The sequence below is a fragment of the Corvus moneduloides genome, chromosome 4 (genome assembly GCF_009650955.1).
Source record: "Corvus moneduloides isolate bCorMon1 chromosome 4, bCorMon1.pri, whole genome shotgun sequence".
NCBI lineage: Eukaryota > Metazoa > Chordata > Aves > Passeriformes > Corvidae > Corvus > Corvus moneduloides.
In genome coordinates this window covers 41,779,307-41,804,857 of record NC_045479.1, presented here as the reverse complement: position 1 = coordinate 41,804,857, position 25,551 = coordinate 41,779,307, and the positions used below count along the sequence as shown (strand labels likewise).

The window sequence follows — 25,551 nt, the reverse complement described above, 5'->3', positions numbered from 1 at the left end:
CAGAAAAGGTACCACTGTCATTTTACCAGCTGGTTCTTCAACAGAGTAAAGATTTTTCAGACCCAGAATTGTGCCATACAGGCTAAAGGAGGAATGAGCTCCCAATGGGCAGCTGACATTCTTCTCTATCCCTACACACTTTCTCACTAAATTTCCTACACAGCTGTCTAAGGAGAGTGTTCTGCTACCATAGATCACTCCCTCATCAACTGCAGTATGTCCATCCCTCACAGCTTGTCTCTGGCCCAGACCTTCCTTGGTTTCACCCATGACTTCCTATCCATCCCTGTGTTTGCACGGATGTAAGGATATAACTGTGAGCTCTTGCAGGTGCAGAAAGTAAGGGGAGGATCTTCTTGGCATGTGTCTGCATGCAAGAAAGGTAGGACAAAAAGGGGAAGTCCAGAGAAAACAGAGAGAGAAACCTGGAGAAACAGCTTCTCTGGACACCTTATGTGCTAGAAAGGTAGTCGTGGGATCTGAATCAGAGAGCAGCCACCAGAGCTTTGTATCGAAAAAAATTCCTTTGGCTGTTAAGTACGTTGGGATGCAGTGGGTGCATGGAGCAAGCTGAAGGCCAAGCAGAGGTTGATGAGGCCATCGGGTGCCAGCCACCCCTGCAAGGCTGCTGCAAGCCAGGCTCTGCACAGCGTCCTGGAGCCGAGCAGCGAATGCTTCCCTAAGCAAGCTGGGGCACCAGCATGGGCATGGTACTGCTGTGCATGGGCAGCACTGCAACGACATTGGGAACACCAGACTGCCCCACCATCCTGGCCTCACTCACCAGACACGCATTGCTAACTTGACTACTTTACATGTTACATAATTCTTTTAATAGCATAAAGGTGCCTGGGAGAAAGAGACTTTCTCTAATACGCAGGGAATATATTGTGCCTGACTAATTTATGGGTACTTATTGACAAAAGGCTTTATCTGTGTTTTCTATCCATTTAATTATAAATCTCTGTGAGTTTTGACTCATGGGGACCCATATAATAGTTTGATTCTGTATTTTATGATAAGGCAATGAAATTTTTTGGTAGGATACAGCAATTCATTTCTTCATAATTAATGGGTCACAGACGACACATTACAGAAATAACTGATTGTTGATCAACAAATATATAAAGGTGAGCCAAAGCCTAAATAAACTGCCAGTTATGAACTAGACAGTGTCTTTGTAACAGTATGAAATCCAACACAATGTGTAAAATTTAATTATAAACAAATTTCCAAGCAGTCTTGGTCCTAGATATTTACTGCCTTACAGATGGATACTGCCTGTATCCATCTGAGACACCCTTTCCTCCTTCAGTGCCTTGTGCACACTGTGGTGCCACCCACTGTATGTAACACCTGGTCTCACAGACTGTGGGCCTGGAGTTGCTACAACTGCCTTCTCCTTCGTCATCACCTCACATGCTTGGTGATTTCCAAGACCCTTTGAGTGGACAGTTTTGACCAGACAGTTGGAGGGATGACCTGGGTCTGCGTTGTTTGCAATGGAGAGGCAATTTGTGTCAGGAGGGCAGATGCTTCTCCCCAGAAACATTCCCATGACATTTGTCATCTAATGAATATGCCATTTGGGTCATTACATGTTCAGTAACTAGAAACTTGTACAGACCATTCTAGAAACTTGTATTTCAATCAACACTTAATGACAGTGTGAATATCAGCCATTATCTAAAGCTTTTTATTCTCTACATAGAGGCTCTCAAAAAGATAATGTTTCTTCATCTCATTTGTGGAAAGGTCAAAATTGTATTACAGAGGATCCTGCTTGTATTCTGTTTATATTTATTATGTATTTGGAGAAACCAAAAGTACCTCCCATGGCTGACAGGCTAGATAGGATAACAGATGTTGATACCTCCAAACAAAACAAGCTCTCCGTAATTATGCCTTAGAGTATACAATTGTGCAAATCTATTTTAAAATACTAATGTTGCCTTGTTTCCATCCAGTAGCCTAAGGTAGTGCTTCTACAGTTTATTAAGAACATGACCAAAAAAAATAAGCAATTTAGAAGCTTTCAGTTTCTTGCCGCTGGAATATCTCCACAGAGAGTCTCCTTATAATCAACGTAATTTTTGAAATTTGTGCATTCTTTCATCAGCAAAGCCTTTGTCTGACTTGTCATATATGAACAGATGCTTTCCACTGCAAGTGTTTGGCCCCTGTGCCCTGGATCAGCTCCCATTTGTATTCTGAATATAATGAAAGGTGGTGGGTTTAACATTTAAATCAGGCCAGAACTCCCAAAGCTTGGTGGTACCCAAAGGAGATAAGATCACATGCCTGATGTACAGGACAAGCTGTAAACTCTGCATTGCTGAGTCACACAGATAAATTCCACTTACCAGCATTTCTCTGTGATGACAAATACTGGGCGCACACCTGCCTGCCTCCTTGCAGGATGTGCTGGCAGGTGCAGACACCACAGCTGCTGGAAGTCATCTGCCTCTGGTACAGCAACAAAGAAGGTGGAACAAAGCCAATTCATCCTGAAAGGTGAATGAGTTTGTCACCTTGGATCATGAGGCTACAGACATTCTGCTGTGAGGAACAGCCAGCACCACATATGGCGTGAGAGCCAAATTAACTGCTGCTGTCTGTTGTCTGTCACAGGGTATGTCACGACATGGTGTCAACAGAGAGGGGATTTTGCTCTACAGCACTCCTTGGGTATCCTTACTAGCACCATATATGTGTCTGATGCTCTGTGCAGTGGCTACCTGTCCTGCAGGTCATGACATCAGATAGTCCAGTGACACAGGGTCCTTCCATGAAAGTCCCTGGCCACTCCTGCTGGAAGGGTTATCATTTGCAGGCAGTCTGGGCTGAGGCTGAATTTGGGAAGAACCTGTCTGATTCTGTGCTCAGGAAGCAAGAAAAACTGTATACTGCTCATCTTCAGGGTGGTCTGTTGAGGGCTGCATACAACTTGATAGGGTCTTATTTACTTAACGGGTCTTACATTGTCTCAGCTGGTGACCTCTATCACTGGCAAGACACTTAACAAGGTAAATCTTTCATCTGATCCATACACAGGCAGTCTTGCCTTTGAACATACTGGCTTTTACTGCAAGAGAGGCCTTCCCAAAATCTTATATCTATGAACTAAATTTGGAAGTAGAGGTCAGATGTTAACATAGATGCCACCAGTGTAAGGGCAGGACGTGGTATAAGGGATATGCTGGAAAGTTAACTTTTAAATCCTGTTCACTACATTAATTACTTTTGCAATCTGCTTAGAATAATATCAAGACATAATAAAGACTAATTCTAAATAGAATAAATAAATAAGAAACAAGGCAACTATTTTGGGGAGTTTGCTGTAAAACTGTTATAAAAGGGGAGTGAATGCCTGTGATGGGACTTCAGTATCTGATTAAGAAACCAATCAACAGTCATTAGGTCTCAGTCTTTCCTCCCAAGACTAGAAGATAAATCATTTATTTTTTCTAGATCTATTATTAATCTAATCTATTATTACTAGAAAATAAATGTCATTTATTTACTCAGTGGCACAATGACTTCTTTCCTGATAATATTTAATGTGAGGCCTTTTTGACATTCTCTGATGGTTTTAGAGCACTTGTTGTGATAATTCTAGGTCTTTTCCCCATGTATCAAAACAACTGATTCAGAGACAATCACTCTGTATCCTTAGTTAGAAAGAGTCTTTCTTTTTTCAAACCAAAAGCATTAACAGCCCTTACTGGCACCGAAATTCATCTGCCCTATTGCTGTGCAGTTATTCAGATGAGGTCTTCTCTACCTTAAATGAAGCATATTGTAATGCATACAACAGCCAAGCTAATCCTTTTACATCTTTGTACGGACATCATGTAAAACATAGCAGAAACAAAGATAAGAATTTACAATCTAACACACACTATGGTCATTCAAAAGACTAAACATAATGTAACCCTAAGAAAAATATCTCTCTCTCTTTCTCTTTCCCTTTTCACTCTTTTTTTCTGTTTCTCTCTTCTTACCTGGTAGATTTCTTTTTTACACAGATTGTGGCAGAAAAGGATTTTATATTCAAAAACATCATCAATCTGTACTCAGTATTGCCAAACATTTCAAGTTTAATGAACTGTATTCCTTCAGCAACTTCATACAGACAAAAATTAGAAATAAACCCCTCTCTATTCATTGTACTGTTAGAATAAATAGAAGGGGTGTTCATGAGATACTGTATTTGAAATTAAAATCTCTATAGAGTTCTCAAAAAATGTATATTACTGAATACTGATAAAACCAAACTATTAATCATAATTGAAATATTCAAGGGATTTTTATAGTGGTTGTGTGAATTTTTATGAGGAACTGTTATCTTGTAAATAAAGATTAAAAATGCTCTAAAGTTAACTGGAAAATAAGGGATCAGTCCCAACAATGAGTGAAAGACACTGTCAGCTGACCCCATACTGTCATGCCTCTGTCAGCTTCAGGCAACTGCTATTCTGTTGCAGCAGTACTTAACAGTGCTGATTGCTCTTATGCAGGTCATGCTGCCCTAGAAAGCAGAACAGATATGCTGTTATGGGGATCAAGACAGTGACTGGGAGATGAGTTTTTCCCTCTTCTTTTATTGAGCAATGTTTTAATATAAAGAAAAACAAGGTGTTAAACAGATTAGAATAGATTCCTGGCCATACTCATCATGTGTTAGGAGGTTCAGTGCTAACACAGTCTCTTTCCCTCTGCTTTCTATCTTGGCTGCCTAGTTTGTAAATTTGTTATGCAATTTTCTTGGGATTTGATAATTTAACTTCTTACAACAACCACTGAACAGCTCTTTTACCAAATTTGCAGCTATACCATTCTCAGAAGTTCCAAGGACTTCCAAATCAGGAGGCACTGGAAAAATTCCCTAAATGTATCAATTCATCTGAGTGTCCCTCAACGCAGTGTTGGTCCTGTGTCTCCTCTCTGGATCATTTCCCTGTAGAGGCCCCAGACTAGAGGCACTGACATCATAAACCTGACAGCATGTAATCTAATTCTCCTCAAATATTTGCTCAAACCAGCAGAGGTTATGGGTATTCCCACCAAGAATGTCACAGTCTCCAACCAAATAATCTCTCAGAAAATGGCAAATGTCCTTTATGAATTAGTGCAAGCACTGCCAGTGTCAGCTATTTGGACATGGCAACCCCCATACACAGCTGAAATTAAACTCTGTAATCAATATTTATAAATCTGTATTTAAATGTGGGTATTTCAATATGTATAGGTTCATTACATCCACAAGCAGCATCCTTGTCTCAACAATATACTACCCTGCACAGTGAACTGTCGACATGTCCATCCAAAAGCTTTTTAGAATGGAGCAAATACATACAGGTGGGTCAAATATGCACCATCAGAAACACAAAATAAGTATATCAAACATATGCTAAAGTCTGCAACATTGACACATAAACTCCTTTCAGTGGATTAGAAATCAGTGCACAAACACTCACTCATCCTATTCCTGCTCTGGTGGGTGCACCAGGCTGGCTGTGTAACTCCTTGCTGGTAGAAAGTGAAACGGCGCTACGGGAATATCTGAACTGTCTTCACCTAAGAATGGTATGAGCAGAGAATGCCCTTCCTCAGGCCCAATACTCTGCGTTGGATTTTACCTTCTCATGACAGTAGGTGGTGGATTAGAATTTAACTCTGGAGTATACACAGAGTATTCACAGAAAACCTAAACTGGACTTCAGCTTTAGGAAAATTGAAATCATTCATGTGGGACACTTGCAATTTAACTCCTTCCCAAAGCCTGTAAAGATGCTCTCATTAAGATGTAGCAAAAACTTCTCCTCAAACTGCTAGAAATGTGGTAACTGACTTAATTCAATCAGATCTTCTTGTCAATGAAGCTTGAGTGACAAGTCTCACAGCAGCACCCATGAGACCCTTGAGGAAAGAGATCCTGTTACCTCTGGCCAGTACAAAAGATGAAGCTAAAAAATCACTTCCTTCATCATGTCAGGACATCTAAACAGCTTCAACAGGAGAATAGATTTGTCTTTCTGTTAGAGCATGCCTACCTGATGGACAAGCAGTGCTCCCATATTAAAAGAGAAACATTCTGTTCTGATTTAAATAGCTTCACTTATTCATTAGGGAACTGTGGGATTGAATAAATAGATGCCATTTGGAATATAAATGGTGGAGTCACTTTATTTGTTCCCTTGTGGCAGAGTACAGTCTGAAAGGATGATAAGCAAAGATAACTTATCTTGACATTCCATCCTAACAAGCAGTAAATTACCCTGCTGAAAGAAGGCTTTCAAAGTACAGTTCACACAATTTCTCAGTCCAGCACTCAGCCAGATGCCTTGAAAGCCATGTAAGGCACTTTAGAAGCAACGGTAGATGGCAGGCCATGCTAATGGCCAAAAATGAGACAATCACATCAATCTCTGAAAATAAGAGCAAATTAATTTCAGAACAGTAGAAGTTCTGATGCTAAAAAGCATTTTTAATAGTCTTCCATTTATTATCAATCCAAAGACTCTGAAAGAATTTGCCATATAAATAAAACCTTTCAGTGGGATGAAAGAGCTGAACAGGAAGAATCATATGCTCAAAAATAAAAATGTGGCTTCTAAATATAAAATCATACTGCTTGCTACAGCTTTAATGATTAGCTTTTTTTTCAGTTCTTTCAACTCATTTCCTACTGGGATATGTTCAGAAAGCCTGGGGCTTCCATTATTTCCATGTCTAGTAGGAAAAAAATACAAAAAAAAAATTAGGAAGATAAAATAGACACAAAGGATTTGATTTAGACTGCATACATAAGAAGAAGGGCACAGCTGTATTTCCTTAGGTAATTCTGGTATAAATAGCTGAGAGAAATGCTCACAATCACAAAAAAAAATGTGTTCGTGTTTCAAAAAAATTATCTTTGCTGAAATTAGCTGCTTCTCAGCTAAGCAGCAGTAACTAACTGATTTTGTGCGTCTTCTTAAGACTTAGTGAGAAGTAAACTGGAATATCTTAAAGCGCCTTCAGGCTGACCACCAACATGAAACCCAAACAGAGCTGTGACTGTACTCTTCTTGGTAGCCAGCCCAGCTAGGGCATGGAGGAGTGAAGACACTATGCTTAAGGAAGACAGAAGCTTACTTTGGTTCATCTCAGAGCATTTCCTTCTGTTTTATCACTACAGATCAAAAAAACCCAAACACAAAAACCCCCAAGACCATGACATCCAGCCTATAAACGTTTGAGCCAGAACAACTTTCACACATACCTGCTCTGCCTACTGATAAACCCCCAGACAGAGGAAGTAAATGAACCAGAGCTCCCATTAACTGTTCAGACAGGTCACTCACTGCTGCACTTTGCCAAGTGTTCCTTCTCTTATCACCCATGTAACTGCAATGTAAATGAAGCCCATACCCAAATATCATAGAAAATAGTCTGATGAAGTGCCAGAAGCAGAGCTGTTCCTGTGCCAGGGGGAACCAGAAACTACAGCTCTAGAATTCCTCCATGAGAGATTAAGTTCCTTGCCTTCCAGAAATTGTTTTCTAAAGAATTTCAGTGTCAAGTGATTTTTAAATGGCACTGTAAACACCTCAATTAACACTGCAGACTTTAAATGATCCCTTCTTCCCCATGACACAGAAACTTAGATGACTCACACCACAGTGTGATATGCTAATATAGTTTTATTTTAAAATATAGCCAAAATTCCTGCTACTGTAAAACCCACTGCAGTTCTTCCTGTAAGAATAAATACTTTCTGTTTGAGTCTGCTAGATGACAGTGTCATACAAATATGTCTTTATGTTACTCGGTAACAATGGGGTAAGGAGATATTATAATCCTATTTATCCACAAAGAAATCATATATACCATGAAAACATTGAAGATCTATGCAAAAGGCCAGTGTAAGGATGTTGGTTTTATAAATGTTTATTTATTTCATAAATGTTAAAACGTTTCTGTCTTAGATTTGTACAGGAGATTGTAAAAGATTGTGAAAAACAATGATTTTTAAAAGGGTGTATTTAGCCTATTGAAATAGCAAATGAGCCATAAAATTTTTATCTGGGTGGAAACATCCAAAGAAATGTTAAAGGAGTAGAAATGTTAAATGTTAACTGTTAAATGTTAACTGACTTTACTGCCTTCCTTTATTATATACCAACTTAGAAAAATACTGGAGATGTGACAGTTCAGGGAACAAGAGGAAGCACGGTTCACAATAGTTTGGTATGTTTAGTAATACATGTGTGAGAATGAGACAACTCTTAAAAAGATTAATTTATTGAAAACAGAAAAATTGAAAAATTACAGAAATTAGAAAAATATAAAAATTTGGGATCCTATAGCTTGGTAGATGGTATGCCCCAGGAGCGCAGGGATTTGAGATCTTCTGGCTGAGACAGCACTAGACCTCAGGTAGAGAAAAAGAACTTGCAGTGCTGGGTTAACTTTAAAAAAATTACTAAAGGCCCCTTAAAAGGAGTAAGGCTTTGAATGCCCAGCACCGACGTCTACCACAGCCAGCCTGCAGAGAGCGCGAGAGGAAAGAGGCCCCGCCTCTCTGCCTTGTTGTTTTTATAGTGTCTTTGCTCCGCCCCCCCCCCCAGTCCGCCCACAGCCCGCCCCTTCAGTTTAAAGTGATTGGTTCTTTCCCTTTGATAGATCATCTCCGTCCACCAATGGCTCATCATTGTCGGGGGGGGGGGTGGTATTAGTTCAGGTAGGGGAGCTACAATGCCTTCATTAAAATTCAGGTATTCAGGTTTCCACGGAGCTTGCCTGCAGAGTAATGGCTCTGTAGCTAAAAATAGCTGCTGGCTGTTAGAACTGGGGTTTTTGGCCTTGGAACCAGAATGTAAGTGAAAACACCTAAAAAAGGTATTAAAATACATCCAACACATCTTAAAACACTTGTAAAAGTATACAGTAAACACAGGAAAGGTAACTCTTATGGTATACAGACGGTTTGAAGTTTGAAAAGGGAGCAGTAAGTTGGGGATTTTTAACTGGGAAGGGTGCAACTCTCTTCATAAACTACTTTGAACAATTGAAAACACTGATAATGGAACTGGATTTTTGTACCTGGGCTGATGGGTTAATTTTAAGATTCAATTTAAAAATATTTAACTCAAAATTAATTAATTAAAGCACTTAATATGCAAAGACCAAGCACAAATAGGGATTTCGTGTATGACACATGGCTTACATCAAACCCATTTCTGTTGTTGGAAAGGTTTAACCCAGTCCTGACACAGATATTCAAAATGTATAAGACATGAAAACAGTCTAGAAAACATGAGTCCTTTCTTTCCGTGTCTCAGGAGGAAACACAGTGTTCTGAGAGGCTTTATGCTTTCACAGAATAGAATATAATGGAATATATTCTGTACAGACTTCTGTACAGAACAGTTTCTATACAGACTTCAGCCTGGAGACACTCTAAATGTAACACATGGGACCACTACCCTTTGTTATCTAAAAACGTCTTCAGATAGATGTATCTTGAATGTGAGCACGATACTGAAGTATGGCAACTGGTTTTGCCATTTCATTAGGCGGAAAAATTACTTTATTCTGATGCTCCTGCAGTGCATTAGTTTCTCAAGAAGACTGTCCTCGCTTATACTATGAACTTAGAAGGCCACAGGTGAACACCCTCCTATTGATCCATCTGTACCAAAAAGTAAGAGCTCACTGCCCTTAGTTTTTTACCACCACCGGAAGTTCCTTACCATCACCTCACTGCCTCAAGCAATACCCTGTTGAAGTGACAGGGCAGCCACTGTAATTAGTTTCAGGTAAAAATGAAATTAACCTTGTTCTGCCTGAAGGATGATGTCAGGGTGTACTCCCACAAACCAGAGCCAGCAGAATGGAGCATTTCTATTAATCCAGTAGTAACAAGCACCAAAGACTGTTACTTCTCTCATCACAAGAGACTTACCCACAGCACCTCTGCCGAAGGCTAGGAATGGGCACTGTGATCTGTGGCCAGCAGAGAGGCCTCTCCAGCTTTGTATCTCTAATTGTCTGCTGCAGAGTTCTCACTTTCATTCATCCTTGTATAGGGCAGCCTTAAGAAGAGATTCAGGCTTTTGTAGACAAATTTTAACAGCGGCTGCCTACAACACTCTGCAGGTGGCAGAAGAAAACCCTGCAAACTTCTTAATTAATGAGAACAGGACCAACAGAACAGCAACTGCAGCTCAACACCTTTCTGCAGGGATTCTGGCAACAATTGTCTTCATTCCATGTTCTGGTTAGATGTCTAACTGGTGCTTTCTTTCATTCCTAATTCTGCTTTAAAACCTTGCTCAGATCTGCCTGTATCACATGTTGATCAATACAGCTTTTTAAGACTTCCCAGTGACATCTGCAATTCTAACCCAATAGTCAATGAGCAGAGACCAAGATAAGACAAGTAGTTCTGCAAGAATTTTGTTGGGAGTAACAGAGACTGAAGAATAATTAATTGTAGGCAGTCATGAATAGTAAAAACAAGTATCAGGAAATATGGCTTTTATCATAATATGTACAGAAAAGGAATACTTTTCACAAGAAAAGACCTTACTTTTTGAGTTGCTTACTCAAATTACCTGATGTACAGCAGAATGTATTTTGATTTAGGCTTTAAGCTGCACTCAGTCTTAATTTTGAAACTCCAGGTTAATTTTCATTTGTTTCAATGAATTCTTGAACAGAATAGACATTTGAATGTCTCTTTTATATTTTTATATTAATTCTTTCTGTGCTCTTTTGTATTTTTCTTGTCTCTAAACAGTTACTGAACCTGATGATACATTTTTAAACTGTCTCCTAATTTATGATGGCTGATATGAAAAGAATTCATAAAGCTTAATTGTTTACTGCTCAAAATCCTTGTAATTAAATACACTCTCCTTTTTTGTTAAAACTCTGTCTTTATTGAGTAACTTTCATTCAAAGAAAACATCAACTATTTTATATCAGCTAGGATTCCTAACGGTCCAAGAAGCTCAGTTTTGTACATTTTACAAGGGATCAGTTGGAGCCCCATGAGACAAGATAAGCTGCCAGAAGATCATACAGCAAGCTGTCTCAGAGCTAAGAAAGAATCTAAGCCTATCAGATCTGGGTTCAGGATTTTCCGAAGTGTCATTAGCTGTGGCTCTTGGACTTTTCATCCTCTCCTACGCTGTAGGGCATGTCTGCTTCTTAATGCCATCTAGAGATATAATGATCTTGTCTTTGACAGAGGTCCAAGACATCACTGATGCTTTTGATCTCTCTTCCCTTCTTGTGACATAACACTTGGCTTTCGGTCTTCTACAACAAATCAGCAATTTGTTATAGACTGCTAGAAAGGAGTACTTGCTGGGCTTTGCAGGCCCCTACAGACACTGTGCATGAAATTCACTTCCAAAATTTGGTATCTGCTGCACGTTTTTCCATGATTTCAGGGAATACCCTGGTTAAGGTGTTCTTCCAGTTTAATGTTTCCGTAAGTTTTACTCCCATAATCCCTAGACAAAGCTCCTACTCCAAGATCTTAATTCATGTAGGCATTCTGTTAAGTCCAGTCCATCACACACACTCTCCCCCTTAGTACATTCTTAACATTATATTCTTAATTCCCACTAGTTTCTCTGTGTACAGGAAAACCATTTATTTGAGTCTGTCCTGAACTGGCTGGAAAAGAATATAAAATTTTATAAAATTAATATCCTTTTTTACATTATGTATAGCTTTTTACATCTTGTTTTGCCCATGAAACGAGCCAATGCAACTTGCAAAATGTATGAGTTAATAAGGATAGGAAATATAAGATGCTATGCTCAAAAGTATATGCTCTTCCTTCTCACATGTTTTCACTTCTGGATTTGGGGTTCTTTCCAAATGATCAAGCATTGCCATCTACTATAATTGTTCTAAGACTTTGATTGATATTACCTGTTTACCTCACTTTGGTTAGTTTACCTTTCTTCTCTGCTGAAAGTAAGACTACACTATCATCACTATTGTGAAAGACCTGCTCACTGCTATTCCAAATCATATTCACTTTCTCATTTCTTATTGAAATGCACACAATTAAATGCAGACTTTTAAGACACTATTTTTGAGATGATCTATAACCAAACTCTTCTCAGATTAATTCTTCTTGACTTTTTCTTTTCAAGTCTCTTGTCATTTTTATAAGAAATAAACTGCATCTGTGTGGGAAGAAAACTTTCTAATCATCATCCAAAGCAGTGAAGTTGTGCAACAGGAAGCCTGTGTTTGCAAATGATTAAACATTTTTCATTCTTCTTTGCCCTTTGTAATTAATTTCTACTACCATCTTATTTCCCTTTGGTTCTATGTTTATCATACTTTTATTATCATATTCTGTTTTAAATTAAAGTGTTTGTACAAAGATTATTTTCCTTAAATTTTAGCAGCTCAGCACACAGACGCAGTTACTGATAAAGTCTAGAAAACAGGCTGCAGTTAAAACTGGTAACAGTTTACTTTAATATTGACCACTACAGATACCATGTTGCTGGTCTTCCCCAAGTTTGTGACTGCACCAGTTCCTTGTGCATTCACACAGATGCGCTAAGCTAGAAAGGCAAGAGAAAAGCTTGGTCTTCATTTTGAAAGCATTTATGAGGTGCACTTCTTTCATAAAATTGTAAATCACTATAACCAAAGCAAAGTGGCCGTGATGCCTAACCAGAACAAGTGTATTGACCTGCAATTTTGCAACAGATTAGCAGTAGTATCGGCAAGTGTTATTTGCATTATATGGGTTTTAATGGATAGGGCTTCAGTATACAAAAGGAGCTTAAAAGAAAGAGAAAACCTTTTTACCAGGGCTAGTAGCAGCATGACACAGGGCAATGGCTTCAAACTGAAAAGAGGAAATTTTTTATTATGAGTGTGGTAAGACAGAGAAGTTGTGAAGGTCCCATTCTTGGAAGTGACCCAGGGCTTTGAACAACCTGGAAGTATCGCTGCCTGTGGCAGGGGGTTGGAACTTAATTATCTTGAAGGCGCCTTCCCACCCCAACCATTCTGTGACTGCTGCCACAGTGGGTCATCAGGCTAGACTTACAGTTCAGCAAACGTATAAGCAATTAAATTAGATTAAGGATTTGGCAGTAGGCTGACTATAAGCCTATTTCAGAAGGCCTTCTAAGACAAGTAGTTACATTTAAGTTGGGAACAAGCAGTGGTCCATTAAATGAATTTTAGGTCAGGGTCAGAGCAAGGTTTAGTGTTCATAAGGGTAAGAAAATTATCAAGAAAAAACCCACTCAGACCCAGAAAAGGCTGTAGGGTTGTGCAGTGCATTATGATCTATACTGTTCTACACTCTCTCTCCTTAGGGTACATGAAGGTTGCTGTGCTTTTGGCTACAATTAGGGTCATGGTGTTTGTATACAGGCTGGTAGAGGCTTTAAAGAAGCTGTAGCACCTAGCCTTAAAAAGGACTCACGGACAATCTTCCTATCTTTCTCTTTCTATGGAACATGACTCGCTCTGATCTGTCCAAGATTTCCCCATTATATAAAATTCCCATAACCTGACTGTGCTGTTCATCTATCCGTTTACAACCTGGTTACACATCATCGCACAGCTCTCCCGGGCTGCGGGCAGGAGCAGGTCATGGCACCGGCGGCTCTGAGCCTCCTCAGCGGCGGACGCAGCCCCGGCCGGCGGGCGGAGTCTGCTCCCGCCGCCGCCTCCCGGCGCCCCCCGCCGGGCCTTCCGCCCGCGCTGGGCGGGATGCGGGGCGCTCGCAGGCGGCTCTGCTCTGCCCTCATCGTCGCGTACGGCCTCTTCTCCCTCTACGCGGCCTACACCGTGTTCCTGCGGCCGCGCCGCCCGGCCGCCCCTCGCCCGCACTGGGACCGCCGCGGCCCGCGAGGTGAGCGCGGCGGCGGAGCTGCTCCGAGGCGCCCGGGCCCGGCCCGGAGGCGGCGGCTTTGGTGCGGGGCCGGCCCGGCGGGCGGGGCCTGGTGGCGGCCCCTGGGGGAGAGCGGGGCCGGGGCCCCACCGCTCCCCATCGGGCCTGCGCCGGCCACGGCCATTTCCGCAGTGCCTTGGGTGGCACCGCGCGGCCCGGCGGCGGAGGAGAAGGCGGCGGTGGCGCTTGTGATGGTGGTTGTGGTGGCGATGGTGGTGGGCCCGGCCCAGGGCTGAAGGAAGGTTGCCAGGTGCTGCTTGAAATCACAAATTTCAGAAAATTCATTAGTCTTCCTAAAGTTGTGAATTTGATCTTTTTTTATATGTAATTCACGCTTTTAGGTTACACAGATCATGTTGCCTTGGGAAACGAAGAGTGGAATCCATGGGATGCAGACGAGAAAAACGAGCTGGCTGCTTCTCAGCAGAGATATGAAGCTAATCTTAAGATGATAAAATATGCGAGATCTCACCTAGAACAGACCAGTCTTAGAGTACAGATTTGGGGCAAAGCAGCAATTGGTAAGCAGATATAGTCAATGTCTATTAGTTATTTAACCTTTCTAGTAATGGCACTTTTCTCTGTTTTCTGATGACTAAAATTTATGTATATGATTCAATAGAATGTATATCTGTATGTGAAGAGTATTAAGGAATGGTAGCTGTTACTCAAATTTATAGCAATAGAAGAGTAGTTGAACTCCAGTTTCTTTGTATCAGTTCTTTTCAAGGCTGTTTTTCTGCATCTGTCAAGGAAAATGTCTCAAATGGCAGAGAAACATAGTTACTTTTCTAATCCAGTCTAGTTTACAGTACAACACAAGGAGAGGCCTCTTACTTGCCTAACCAGATTATTTATTTTTGTCGCATTTACACTTCGTGAAATAAAACATCACACAGTGAGAAATAAAGCATTTCTTGTATTGCAGTGTACTGCAGTACTGCTGCCACTGATAAACTTGGAAATAATTTTGTTGTGGAAGACACTGAGCTTCCTCTGCACAAACTGGGAGCCAAGGTCTTCTCAAGCTCTTTAGCTACTGCTGAAGACACATCACTGTTCTTACTTTAGCTTTTTTGTAAATTCCAGGTTTAAAGTGGAACTTCATGTAGCATTGTACAACACATAGGTATATTACCTCGTATATTACCATCACAAAAAAATGGTGTGTTTCACAAAAGCTTAAGAGACGTATGCTTGTCCTGAAAATGCTGATTAATATTTGCTCATTTTTAGTGGTATGTGTGCTGGAAAGAGTTGCTAACAGAAGCAGTAGTGTAGTATATCTTCATCTACTGATATTTTATCAGCCAAAGAATCCTTTTAAATGCCAGTGTGGGAAAAATTCATCTTAACTAATTGCAAGTCTATTATGCAAGAAGCTCTGACATTTCTTTCCCAAGTTCTTATGTTGTGGTGCTTTTTCATTTTCCAGAAATAATTTTATTTGTTAGGAGTGTAGAGTAGGCAAGATCTGAACCTTCAAATTCTCCATCATGTCTTCATTTGTGTAGGTCTTTACCTTTGGCAACATATTTTTGGAGGGCACCTTGAGCCGGCTGATGTGACTGCACAGTGGAGAGAAGGAAGCCAAAAAGCAGGAAAAACATACTTCAGGTATTGTTCATTATCTTGATTTCAATTGTGTAAACTTTAACAAATAAGGCATTGGAAAGATAAACTACATGATGCACTGCTCGGGTGCATTATTTTGCCTATCTCAAAGTTGTGGTTATTTTAATACAGTTGCAAATCCTTTAATTTTGTCATGTTTTGATAACTATGGAATATGCACTCAGCTTCTCATTCAAAATTATCATTTATACATGGAAACACATACTTGATAAAACTAACCAATTCTAGTCCAAACACATCACCATTAAAAAATAGAAAACTAGGGAGCAATTTCATCTGGTTTATGGTGTTTTGTGTTATTAAAAAAAAAATGGGGAAAGACTTACCAATGCTGAGAAAAAGAGCAGCCAAGAGGCCTCAGTGGCAGGGTCAGGATGCAACCCCAAGAAAAGTGTTAAGAACTGGAGTTTGGGGGCTCGTAGTTGACAAAATCAAGCATGCATGTATGAGGCAAGAAGATGTCTCCTGCTGTTTGGTTTCTACTGTATTCAGGGGAAAGAGACTTGGCTCATTCATTCATTCATAAACAGGAATATGTCAAAACTGTAATTTGTTTCTGTTTATAACGAAGGCAATATGTGAGGCCTAGCTTCTGGTTAGCTACTTGATTTGCAAACCAAAATTTTATATGGAAAGGAACATTACGCTTAAAGCACTGTTTGCACTAACAGTGGTGTTTGATCTGTGATCATGTATGTTTTAAGATTGTTGTCAAATGTTTTATATTATTCAGTGAATGATACACAACAATTCTGAGTCCCTATTTAATACCATTTTAAGACTTTCTGTGAAGACATAGTGAAAGCTGAAGGTCTGTTTGGCCAGTTAGCCAGTCTCCAGAAGTAGGTAACATTTAGTCACTTGCTCCAGGACCTACCTGTTAAAAAAGTTTTCTTTTAATACATACATTACACACTTAAGTGAGTTTAACTTCTGAAAAGTGTGTTGCTTCAGAAGGCTGTTTTTTCCGTGCACAATAAGATGTGGTTCTAGTTGGAATTTGAAGATAGTAAACGTGTTGTGAATTTAAAGGAGGTTTTAAGTGATTACAAAACTTCTTTAAATCATTTTGAATTGTTTATCAAAGTTTCTAACAGTGAACATGGTATATACAGGACATAGAATCTTTTCAGATGAAATGGATGAATTTATGTACTCTTTAACAAAAAAAGCTATATTCCTTGTCTGCAAATAAAAGATGATCCTACAAGTTTAGAGAATTAACTGTGAGTGAGGCTACTGCATCTTGGTAGTCTCCTTGACAGAGCAATAGGGCTTTCCATTCACAAATATAGAGAAAGGATACAATGCTTTCTTTGAATGTGGACCAGTGCCTGCAGTGCAGTCGTGGTGGCAAAAGACTTTATTGTTTCCAGAGTTAAAATCTCAGAAGCCGTAGAAATCCATGATACTCTGCCAGATAGGTTATCTTCTTGGTATTGACATGAGAGTTTCTTTCAAGCTCTTGCTTTTCACGTCTATAACATGAAAATAATTTGCTGTACTTAATGAGTCTGTCACTTGACTGATTATGGTTATTTTCTTTCTAGTGTGCCTGTTTCAGATGATTAATAACCTCACATGTTTCTTTAGGGTTTGCATCTCTCAAAGAAAGACTTCTGTACTTGCGTTTAAATATCTTCTTGTTGCCTGGATGAACCAGGGATAATCGAGTGCTTATTTTAATTTCAACTTAGATCCTATAAAATTACTAAGCTTAAGTTTAGTACCAACATAACAGAGGTTAACTTTTGACAGGCTAGTAGAAACTTGTTGTGCAAAGTATAGAAAATATGCAATATAACTATTATTTTAACAACGAGGTTTCTGAAATTAAATAGCTACTTTTTACTCAATCTGGAAATACTAGCTTGTGTTGTGAAGAAGAAGAATGTGATTTTGGCTCCTCACTCGTTATAAGATTTTCTAGAATTGTTTACTGCCTAGCTGAGGTAAATTGTCTCCATTTGATTACTAGATGAGGCTAGAGGGAACTAGCTGAGGTGACATATTTGGAGAATGTGTGCTGCTCTGCAGTTTTCTGTGGTAAGTCTAATGATTGTTTAAAAATAGACCTCTGGTGAATGTTTTTAAAGAATGCCGAATCTAAAGACGCAAAAATGCCAAAATACCACTTGAACACAGTTGCAGGAATAATCCCATTTTGTATATTTAGGATGGAGAATACACATAATTAATACAGATTTTGATAGCTTCACGTTTTCACCAAAGAAGTTGCCTAAAAAATGCAGAAGGTACCAGCTTCTCCATAAAATGGAGTGATGTTTATTTAAAAACAGGAGTGGAGAAGGAGCTGCATAGCTGTGGGTTTTAGTAACATCTTGGCACTTTCATACAAAAATCAAGAAAGCAGGATTTAATGCTTTCTTTGACCTGAAGCAATTCACACCATTCTCTCCTGTCATCTAGGAGGATGTTGTAGAGCACCTGTTATTACTTGGTAAGAGCTTTCCTAAATTTCTATTCTACCAAGTCACACCCTCTCTATTTTATAAACATTCAGTGCTGCCTTGCCTCAGTCAACCAGCAGAGGTTTCTGTCTATCAAAGGATTCCACCAGGGATAGTTTCTGGCAATTTAATTTTAATAAAACCCTTTAGTGAAGCTTTTTGAAAATCCAAATACACTATGTCCACTGGATCCTCTTTATCTGTGTTTTTATTGACATGCTCATAGATCTTCATCAGATTGAAACAGGATAACTCATTTCCAGCAGTGCTTATCCATATATGTGATCAGTGGTGTTACCTATTGATAAGATTCAGTGATCTTACTGTTTATTGCAGACTCTTCCAGAGAGGGAATTAATACTGATTGTTCTCCAGTGTCCTCTCAAGTTGTTTTTGTAGATGGAGTCTACAAAAGATGGTGAACCACTAATCAAGCACAGTGTCTTTTCATAATGACAGCTCCACACCTTTGCCAGCTGTTCTGCAATTATGTGTTTGTGTTCCTTCAAAACTCTCAAGTGAATGCTATCCAGGTCCAAATCCTCCGTTTGATATAATACTTGTGGTGTTCAACCTTGTATTTCTTGCAGAAGCGAATAAATTAGGTGTGGGAATCTCCCTTACTTTTCTGTTGAGCCAGATGGGGTTGGGGGGGTCTGTGTTGTTTACTTTTTGGATTGAAGCACACAGCATGCCTAGGCTTCTTATACACTGTTTTTGAACAGTCTACAAACTCCTTGAAACCTTCTTGTGATTTGGACTGCTCCTTTCCAAATTCTTTCTTGATTTTCTCATTTTTATGTAATTCAGTTATTGCATAATGAATATGTTTGTGCTGGATGTATTTATTATGATCTGCCGTGTTGCAAGTGTTAATCATTGCTGTTACAGAATGGCTGTCTAACACCTTCAGAATGGGCACTGTAAGACTCAGTCTAAAATAGTACCTTTTTGTATGACTGTATGACTAGTAAGGAAAAGCAAGTCACGTATTTAGTCCAAAAAACATGATCTTTCCAAATTATCTTTGATCTCGCCTTCATGTGAGTAGTTAGTACTGTTAGGACTACTCCCTTAATTTTGTAGCTTCTGTAATCTCTCTTCCGTTTCCCAATCCCAGTTGTGTTCTGATTGGGAGTTAATAGTACAACCCTAGCACAGTGTTTTAATTATTGAAGTATGGGATTTATGAGACTTGCACAGTGTTACTTTTTTTTCCCCACTGTAGTTTTATGCTGTTCAACTTCATATATTCCTACACACAGGTCATTGCTTCCTGACCTGTACATGTTGTTATTCCTGTAAAGTTGTTACCCTCTAAGTGCTGTGTCATAGAAAAAACCCTTTCTCCCCAAGTCTCTTTTTGCAAGGTGATCACTGGACCATGTACGTATCTTAGTCCCTACTTTAGGCATTCCAAAGCTCAGGGTATTCTCTCTTAGGAATCCCAGTGATTCTGTTCTCATTGTCTGTTAAAGTTTGGATTTAAGTCTTGATCTGACTTAACATATAATGTATTAGAAGTCTTGTTTCTAAGTCATGAGTCTTACGAATCTTGGCTCCAAAATACACCCTTCCCACCAAGCCAGCAGCATGTCAGCTTAACTCAGGTTTAAAATACACTTGTGTAAGGTCAGTCTGCTCCAGCTAACCTCACTGGTGTAGTTTTTACAGCTTTTGTTGTGAAGGATTTTTTTCCTCAGTAAGTATATTTGAACTGAAACTAGCTGTCAGTCTCAGCACTTCGTGAATTAAAACTTATACTCACTCTAAATTAAGTTTTGCTGGTAGCTGAAAAACTAGTAATGCAGCAGACCTAGAAAACTAGCACTTAACTGACTCCTAGAAAAAAAAATACTGTTTTCTCCCTTCCACTTTTTCCCAAGCTGTGTAACTAGTACTTCTTTACGTTCAATCAATGGTCTGTTAATACACCAGGTAACTGAAGAGCAGCAGCTGGCAAATACTGGTTTGTTTCATTGCAGTTCATAAATGGCTTTTGTCAGATACTTGCAAATGATCAAAGATTTAATGATTTTGCTACATGACTGAAATTCTTCTGTTAAATGCATTGTGCAAGATACAGAAATGCCATTTTATAACTAAAATATTTGTGCTTTACTAGCTTACATCAGAGCCTGAAGTTTGACCTGGGTCATACAACAATGCTAGGTTTACATTTAGAGAGATGCCTTTTGTGTTATTGATTCTGCTCAGCAGAAACTTAACCAAAATACTGAGAAAAGTAGTATACAAGGCTAGCTAACTGTCCCTCGTAACGATAGCAGATTTAGTATAGTCTTCAGGTTTTTGGGAGGGCCTCTCTCTTGTTCTAATACAGCGATCATCAGTTATTACTGGAATTAAGAAAATGTTTAACCTTTAGTGAACATCAAGGTGCACCCTTTTTTGAAAGGTGGTTGATTTACACACATTCTGAGGTTTGAGTATGGTACTAGTTCTGATGTATTGACAAAATACCTTATTTAAGTCAATCTCCTTTTTCCTGAATAAAAATGAAAGCAGCTTTACTCCTGTGCTAAGCAGTAGATACTAACAACAGAAGCGGCTACAGTTGTACAGTGATTTTGCAGTATATTGCATTTACATTATTGAAGAAAAAATTTCTGAAGTACATACTGTGTAGTAAGACTAGTTAGAGGATCAAGGTCAATAACTTGTGTAACTTTGTTTAGTGTTGTATTTTGGTTTTCTCAGCTTCCTCACTGGCCCATCTGTGGTTCCCGGCTACTTCTCGGTGGAAGCGGAGCATGTGGTGCTGGTGCTGAACGGGAGGGAGCCGGCGAAGATCGCCTACGCCACGCAGTGGCTGCACTACGCACAAACACTGATGGAGACTCGCAAAATCCAGCATGTGGCAGTGGTGCTGCTCGGCAACGAGCAGTGCAACAACGCGTGGATTCAGCCATACCTGAAACGAAACGGGGGCTTTGTGCATCTGCTCTTTGTTACATATGACTATGCGTTTGTAAATGAAGAAGATATTTTCCAGTGGCCTTTAGGAGTAGCTACGTAAGTGCTGTAGACAGAAATTGCAATTGATTAATTAATTGTTATGCGTGTGGTATGGAAAATATGACTGAGTGATGCTGATGCCCAAAACAATTGTAAGTAATTTGCAGAACATGATCCTATCAATCATTTTCTAAATCAGGCATTGGAGTCCTTAAAAGTTGCATTTAGCAATAAAAATGATAACAGGAAAAGAATACTAGTGTTTAGGAAGCTTTAAGAAAATGAACCTGTGTCTCCTGAGGTTTTCTATTTCTTCTTTCTTCAGTAGATTTGCTCTTGCAATTTATGACTGCTGATGTAATATTTACCAGTGATATGGAGATTTAAAAGATATTTATGTAATAACGCTGCAGGTACTATTTGTTCAGGAAAGGAAAGAGTGCTTTTTTTAACCTCCATTATGGCTCAAAAGGCTTCCCGTGTGGAGTTGTTATACTCTAGTATTACAGTAGTGTAAGCTGTCTTAACTGCTTGGTTAAAAAACCATTTTTGTTATATTTAAGTGCTCAAACTATTTATGTGGAGTAAATAAAGGTTTGGTTCAGCTAGATGCATTTTTACTTCTCACTAACAGAGCTGATAGTGGTTTAGCTACTTATCAGGGCAATAGAAGCTGAAAGGAATACAGGATAGTTTTCATACCTTGTGTTGAATTTGAATTCAGTATCCTGTATTGATCCAGTTTGCTGAACAAGCTGGAAAACAGTGTAGAGTTTTTTTACATGCAGCTTGAACTTGTTCACAGTATCCCTGAAATATGATATATTTGGATTATTGATGGTGTCAAAGAATTGATGGCATTGGAAGTTCCTAAGTGGAAAGAAGTTGAGTTTTGAGATGCTGAGATTAAGGTGACAGTTAAGAGAAAGCAACAACACTTAAAGCAATAAACTAGGGTGCAAAGCTGGGTGGAGGAAGATAAACTGGGTGTCAAAATGGGGGTTTCCAGCCTTTGCATACAACGGCTGTAAAAAACATGGTTAAAGGCATGAAAATGTGCCAGATTTTCCAAATAAAGAGAGAAAATGAAGATGTAGAATGATGCAAAAATACTTGTCATGAATGGACAAATGGTTATTAGAAACTGAGTGAATTAACATTCATCATGCAGAAGTACGAGGAAAGGACTGCTCTGTCAAAAAATGTACAACAAGCTATTTAGTAGCCAAAAGATTAGATTATTGAAGTTCACTCAGATCAAAGTGAGATTTTGCTTTGAGAGATACCAGTGGTAGTTCCAGTTGATAGGCATATCCACAGATAAAGGTAGGTGAGACTTAAGTGCCACAGTTACCATTAACCTGGCCATTTCAGTCAAAACTTGTGGTTGCATCAAGAACAGCTTCTTTGGAAAAGCATGTTAGTCAAGGACATTCTGTAATATGCACATACAATATTTCTGATGTTGAAAAAAGAGGTAAGTTATTCTGGAAACTTGGTGAAGGGAGTAGTGGGGGCAAAGGGAATAAAGATATACTTTCAGGACAGGACTTCAATTGGTTTACTTGTGGATTGACAACAAGTTGGTGTTTTTAGTCTTAATATATGATGCAGTGAAGATGAAATGCTGCAAAATGTTTTCCTTTGATATAGTTGTCTAACTTATACATTGTTTTTACAGCTACAGAAGTTTTCCAGTTGTAGAACCCAGCTGGTCAATGCTTCGTGATCCAAGATCATATCTATGTAATTTCTTAGGAACAGTTTATAAGAATTCTTCGAGAGAAGCCCTAATGGAAATTCTGAAACAGGATGGGCTTGACAAACTTTGCTGGATTGCAGCCAGAGAACAGTAAGACTTTAATTTACTTCATTAAGATACTCAGACTTTTTTGCCTGGTTCATTATTACCAATCCTTTCTTGTGTTAAAAAATAGTACAAATAAAGGTAGTCAGTCATTAAGTCAGGGAACATTGCTGAGACGCTTTGTTTAGGTCATCATAACATAACAGCCTTTCTGTTGTTATTTTACATAAAGCATATTTTTAAATTTGGTATAGAAAATCTATATATATAACCATCAAAGACCATCTGGTTTTTTTCTTACAAATATTTGATTATGAGAAGAAGCACTTGTCTTGTATTTTGTGGAGTTTAATGTCTTTAGTAGAAGAAAGAAGACAGCCATATTTTGTTGTGTTCCACATGAGAGTGGATTTAATCTGTACTGCACAGTTGGTTTTGACTAACGAGTAGGGTTCTGATCGTATTTCTTGAATTGTTTGAAAAGCAACACCTATAAAATGTTGGATAGCAGGCACAGCAGTGCTTAGGTAGACCTCACCTGCCCTAATGAAGAGTCTCAGGAGATGGATTGTATCTGTTACATAAACTCTTACATCCCAGACATACTGAGGCACTTCAAGTAGATTAATTCAGGGTAAACGGATTGCTTTATGTCCTAACTCTTGAAGAGCAAACCTCTACTGATTTAAAGTATTTGAGGCCAAACAAAGTCATTAAAAAGTCCATTGAGTGTCTCCCGTTTTGTCTGTTGCTAAACTGTGCTGTGAAGTAAATTGACATGTGCATCATCCAAGTCATGCAGAAGATTTGAAGTGGCATTTCAATTTGTTTCTTACACTTCTAAGTATTAATAATTTCCGAAAAGGGCCACATCTTACAGTCTATTTTTAACAGTGACATTTTCAATAAATTTTTAGAAGACTCCTTTAAAAGCAGTTAAGACTGTGTGTGTAATATAAAATTTTTACACTGATAGCATTTTCAGTTTTATAAATAATGGAAATTAAAGCATATCTCTACTTTTTCATTGCAGTGCCTGTGGGGAAAATATTAATTTTCACCCTTTTTATTTTCCTAGGTGGCAGCCTCAAGAAACAAATGAAAGTTTCAAAAACTATCAAGATGCCTTGCTGCAGAGTGATTTGACATTGTGCCCAGTGGGAATAAATACAGAATGTTACAGAATTTATGAAGCTTGTTCATATGGATCTCTGCCTGTTATAGAAGACGTAATGACACCGGGTGTTTGCGGAAATTCATCAATGTACCACAGTGCTCCATTGCAATTATTAAAAACCATGGGGGCTCCATTTATCTTTATTAAAAACTGGAAAGAGCTTCCTGCTATTCTAGAGAAAGAAAAAAAAATGAGTTTAGAAGAAAAGATTCAAAGGAGAAAAAAGCTTTTAGAATGGTATCGAAACTTCAAAGCATGGATGAGACAGAAATTCATTAATACCTTGGAAAATTCATTTTTGCCTAGTGATAAAGGATAAATTGTCCCTTTTGAAAATCTAGAATAGATGACATCTTAATTTCCATTAACCTTCTGAGGCAGCTTTTACTCAAGAGTAACCCCACAGGACAGATGCATTCCTTTTAAAGTCAACGGAATTGCTCTAAGCTTGGCTAAGAGCTATGTTTGGCCCTCCGTCGTTAATGATTTTCAGAGAGGTTGTTGACTTAATAGGATGGTACAAGGATGCCAACAATTTCATTGCTATTTTCATAATTTCTAAGTTGCTGTGTGACCTGATAAAATTTTTAAAGGATAATATCTTTGAGCATGTGAATTTGGTAAAATCCAACATAACATCAGTTGTGTTTGAAGAAAAGAGAATGGAGGCTGTATGACAGGGTAATTTATTAGGTAGACTAAAGAAGAAAAGTATTATGATAAAATTGCCAGGTTTAGCATATTTTGGTAAGTACTTGTTTTGAAAATGTGAACTGTTTACTTGGTTGACATTTCATTTCCAAGAAAGTGACCATAAAGCTAAAGACTGTGGAATAAAAATGTCTATTTCAAGGTAAAAATAGAGAACTCTTTCTTGAAAATAGTTGGTAGCAATATATTTCATCTTTAACTTCAGATATCAAAATTGATTTCTTTTTAGTCTTGGGCCATATCTTTCTACATGTCTGCTCTTTCATTACCTGCAGTTACAGCTGCACATTCTGAACACTGGGCCTTAGACATGAACCTGCTTGTAGCTTATCTGATTCCTCAAAATCTGCTGAAACTTGTCAGTGCCAAAAGATGGCAGAAGTGTAATACTGCATGCTTATGGTACTATGTGTACCACAAACAGTTTCAATGCTTTTTTGTTAAATGTGGGCAAAGGCATCTGTTGCTGTTCTTGAGTGTGTGCAGTTCCCTCCAGCATGTTCTGCTGAGCAGTAGGACTGCACACACACACCACTGCCATACCAAAGGGGTGTAATAGCCACTTCTGTCTGACCACCGCATGACATGTGGGGTCATTCTCATGCAGGAATTAAAAGGCCAGTGCAACTGTACAGCTAAGTAGTACTCATTTGTGTAATGATACTGTCTAGTTTTGGAGTATGTGTCACATAAGAGCATTTCTGTGAGTAATCTGAATTGTATGTCTAACATGAACTTCTGTGACTTACCATCTGCCCATTTCATCTGAAGCATCCTGCAGTTGCGGTACAATGAAAACATACTCCATTCAGCTGAGACTGGAAGTAGTGAGTTGATG

At 38.9% G+C, this 25,551-nt stretch overlaps 1 protein-coding gene across 4 annotated transcripts; it reads left to right on the top strand.

Moving 5' to 3' along the window:
* The first annotated feature begins 13,712 nt into the window (after nt 1–13,712).
* RXYLT1 (ribitol xylosyltransferase 1) lies at nt 13,713–25,345 on the top strand. Of its 4 annotated transcripts, none has more exons than XM_032107081.1 (6): nt 13,713–13,897; nt 14,278–14,457; nt 15,451–15,553; nt 20,761–21,075; nt 22,700–22,870; nt 23,904–25,345. In XM_032107081.1, exons 1-6 carry the CDS (start codon nt 13,756–13,758, stop codon nt 24,319–24,321), a joined length of 1,329 nt encoding a protein of 442 aa, XP_031962972.1. In that variant the 5' UTR covers nt 13,713–13,755; the 3' UTR covers nt 24,322–25,345. The 4 variants fall into 4 exon arrangements, with proteins under 4 accessions (XP_031962972.1, XP_031962973.1, XP_031962976.1 ...); XM_032107082.1 differs by lacking the exon at nt 13,713–13,897 and adding an exon at nt 14,010–14,186; XM_032107085.1 differs by lacking the exons at nt 13,713–13,897; nt 15,451–15,553 and adding an exon at nt 14,014–14,186.
* The last annotated feature ends 206 nt before the right edge of the window (nt 25,346–25,551 follow it).

Coding starts and splice junctions, on each gene's coding strand:
- RXYLT1 (XM_032107081.1), top strand. CDS start 13,756: ATGCGGGGCGCTCGCAGGCGGCTCTGCTCTGCCCTCATCGTCGCGTAC. Junction 14,458..15,450: donor TTGGGGCAAAGCAGCAATTG/GTAAGCAGATAT, acceptor TCATTTGTGTAG/GTCTTTACCTTTGGCAACAT. Junction 15,554..20,760: donor GCAGGAAAAACATACTTCAG/GTATTGTTCATT, acceptor TGGTTTTCTCAG/CTTCCTCACTGGCCCATCTG.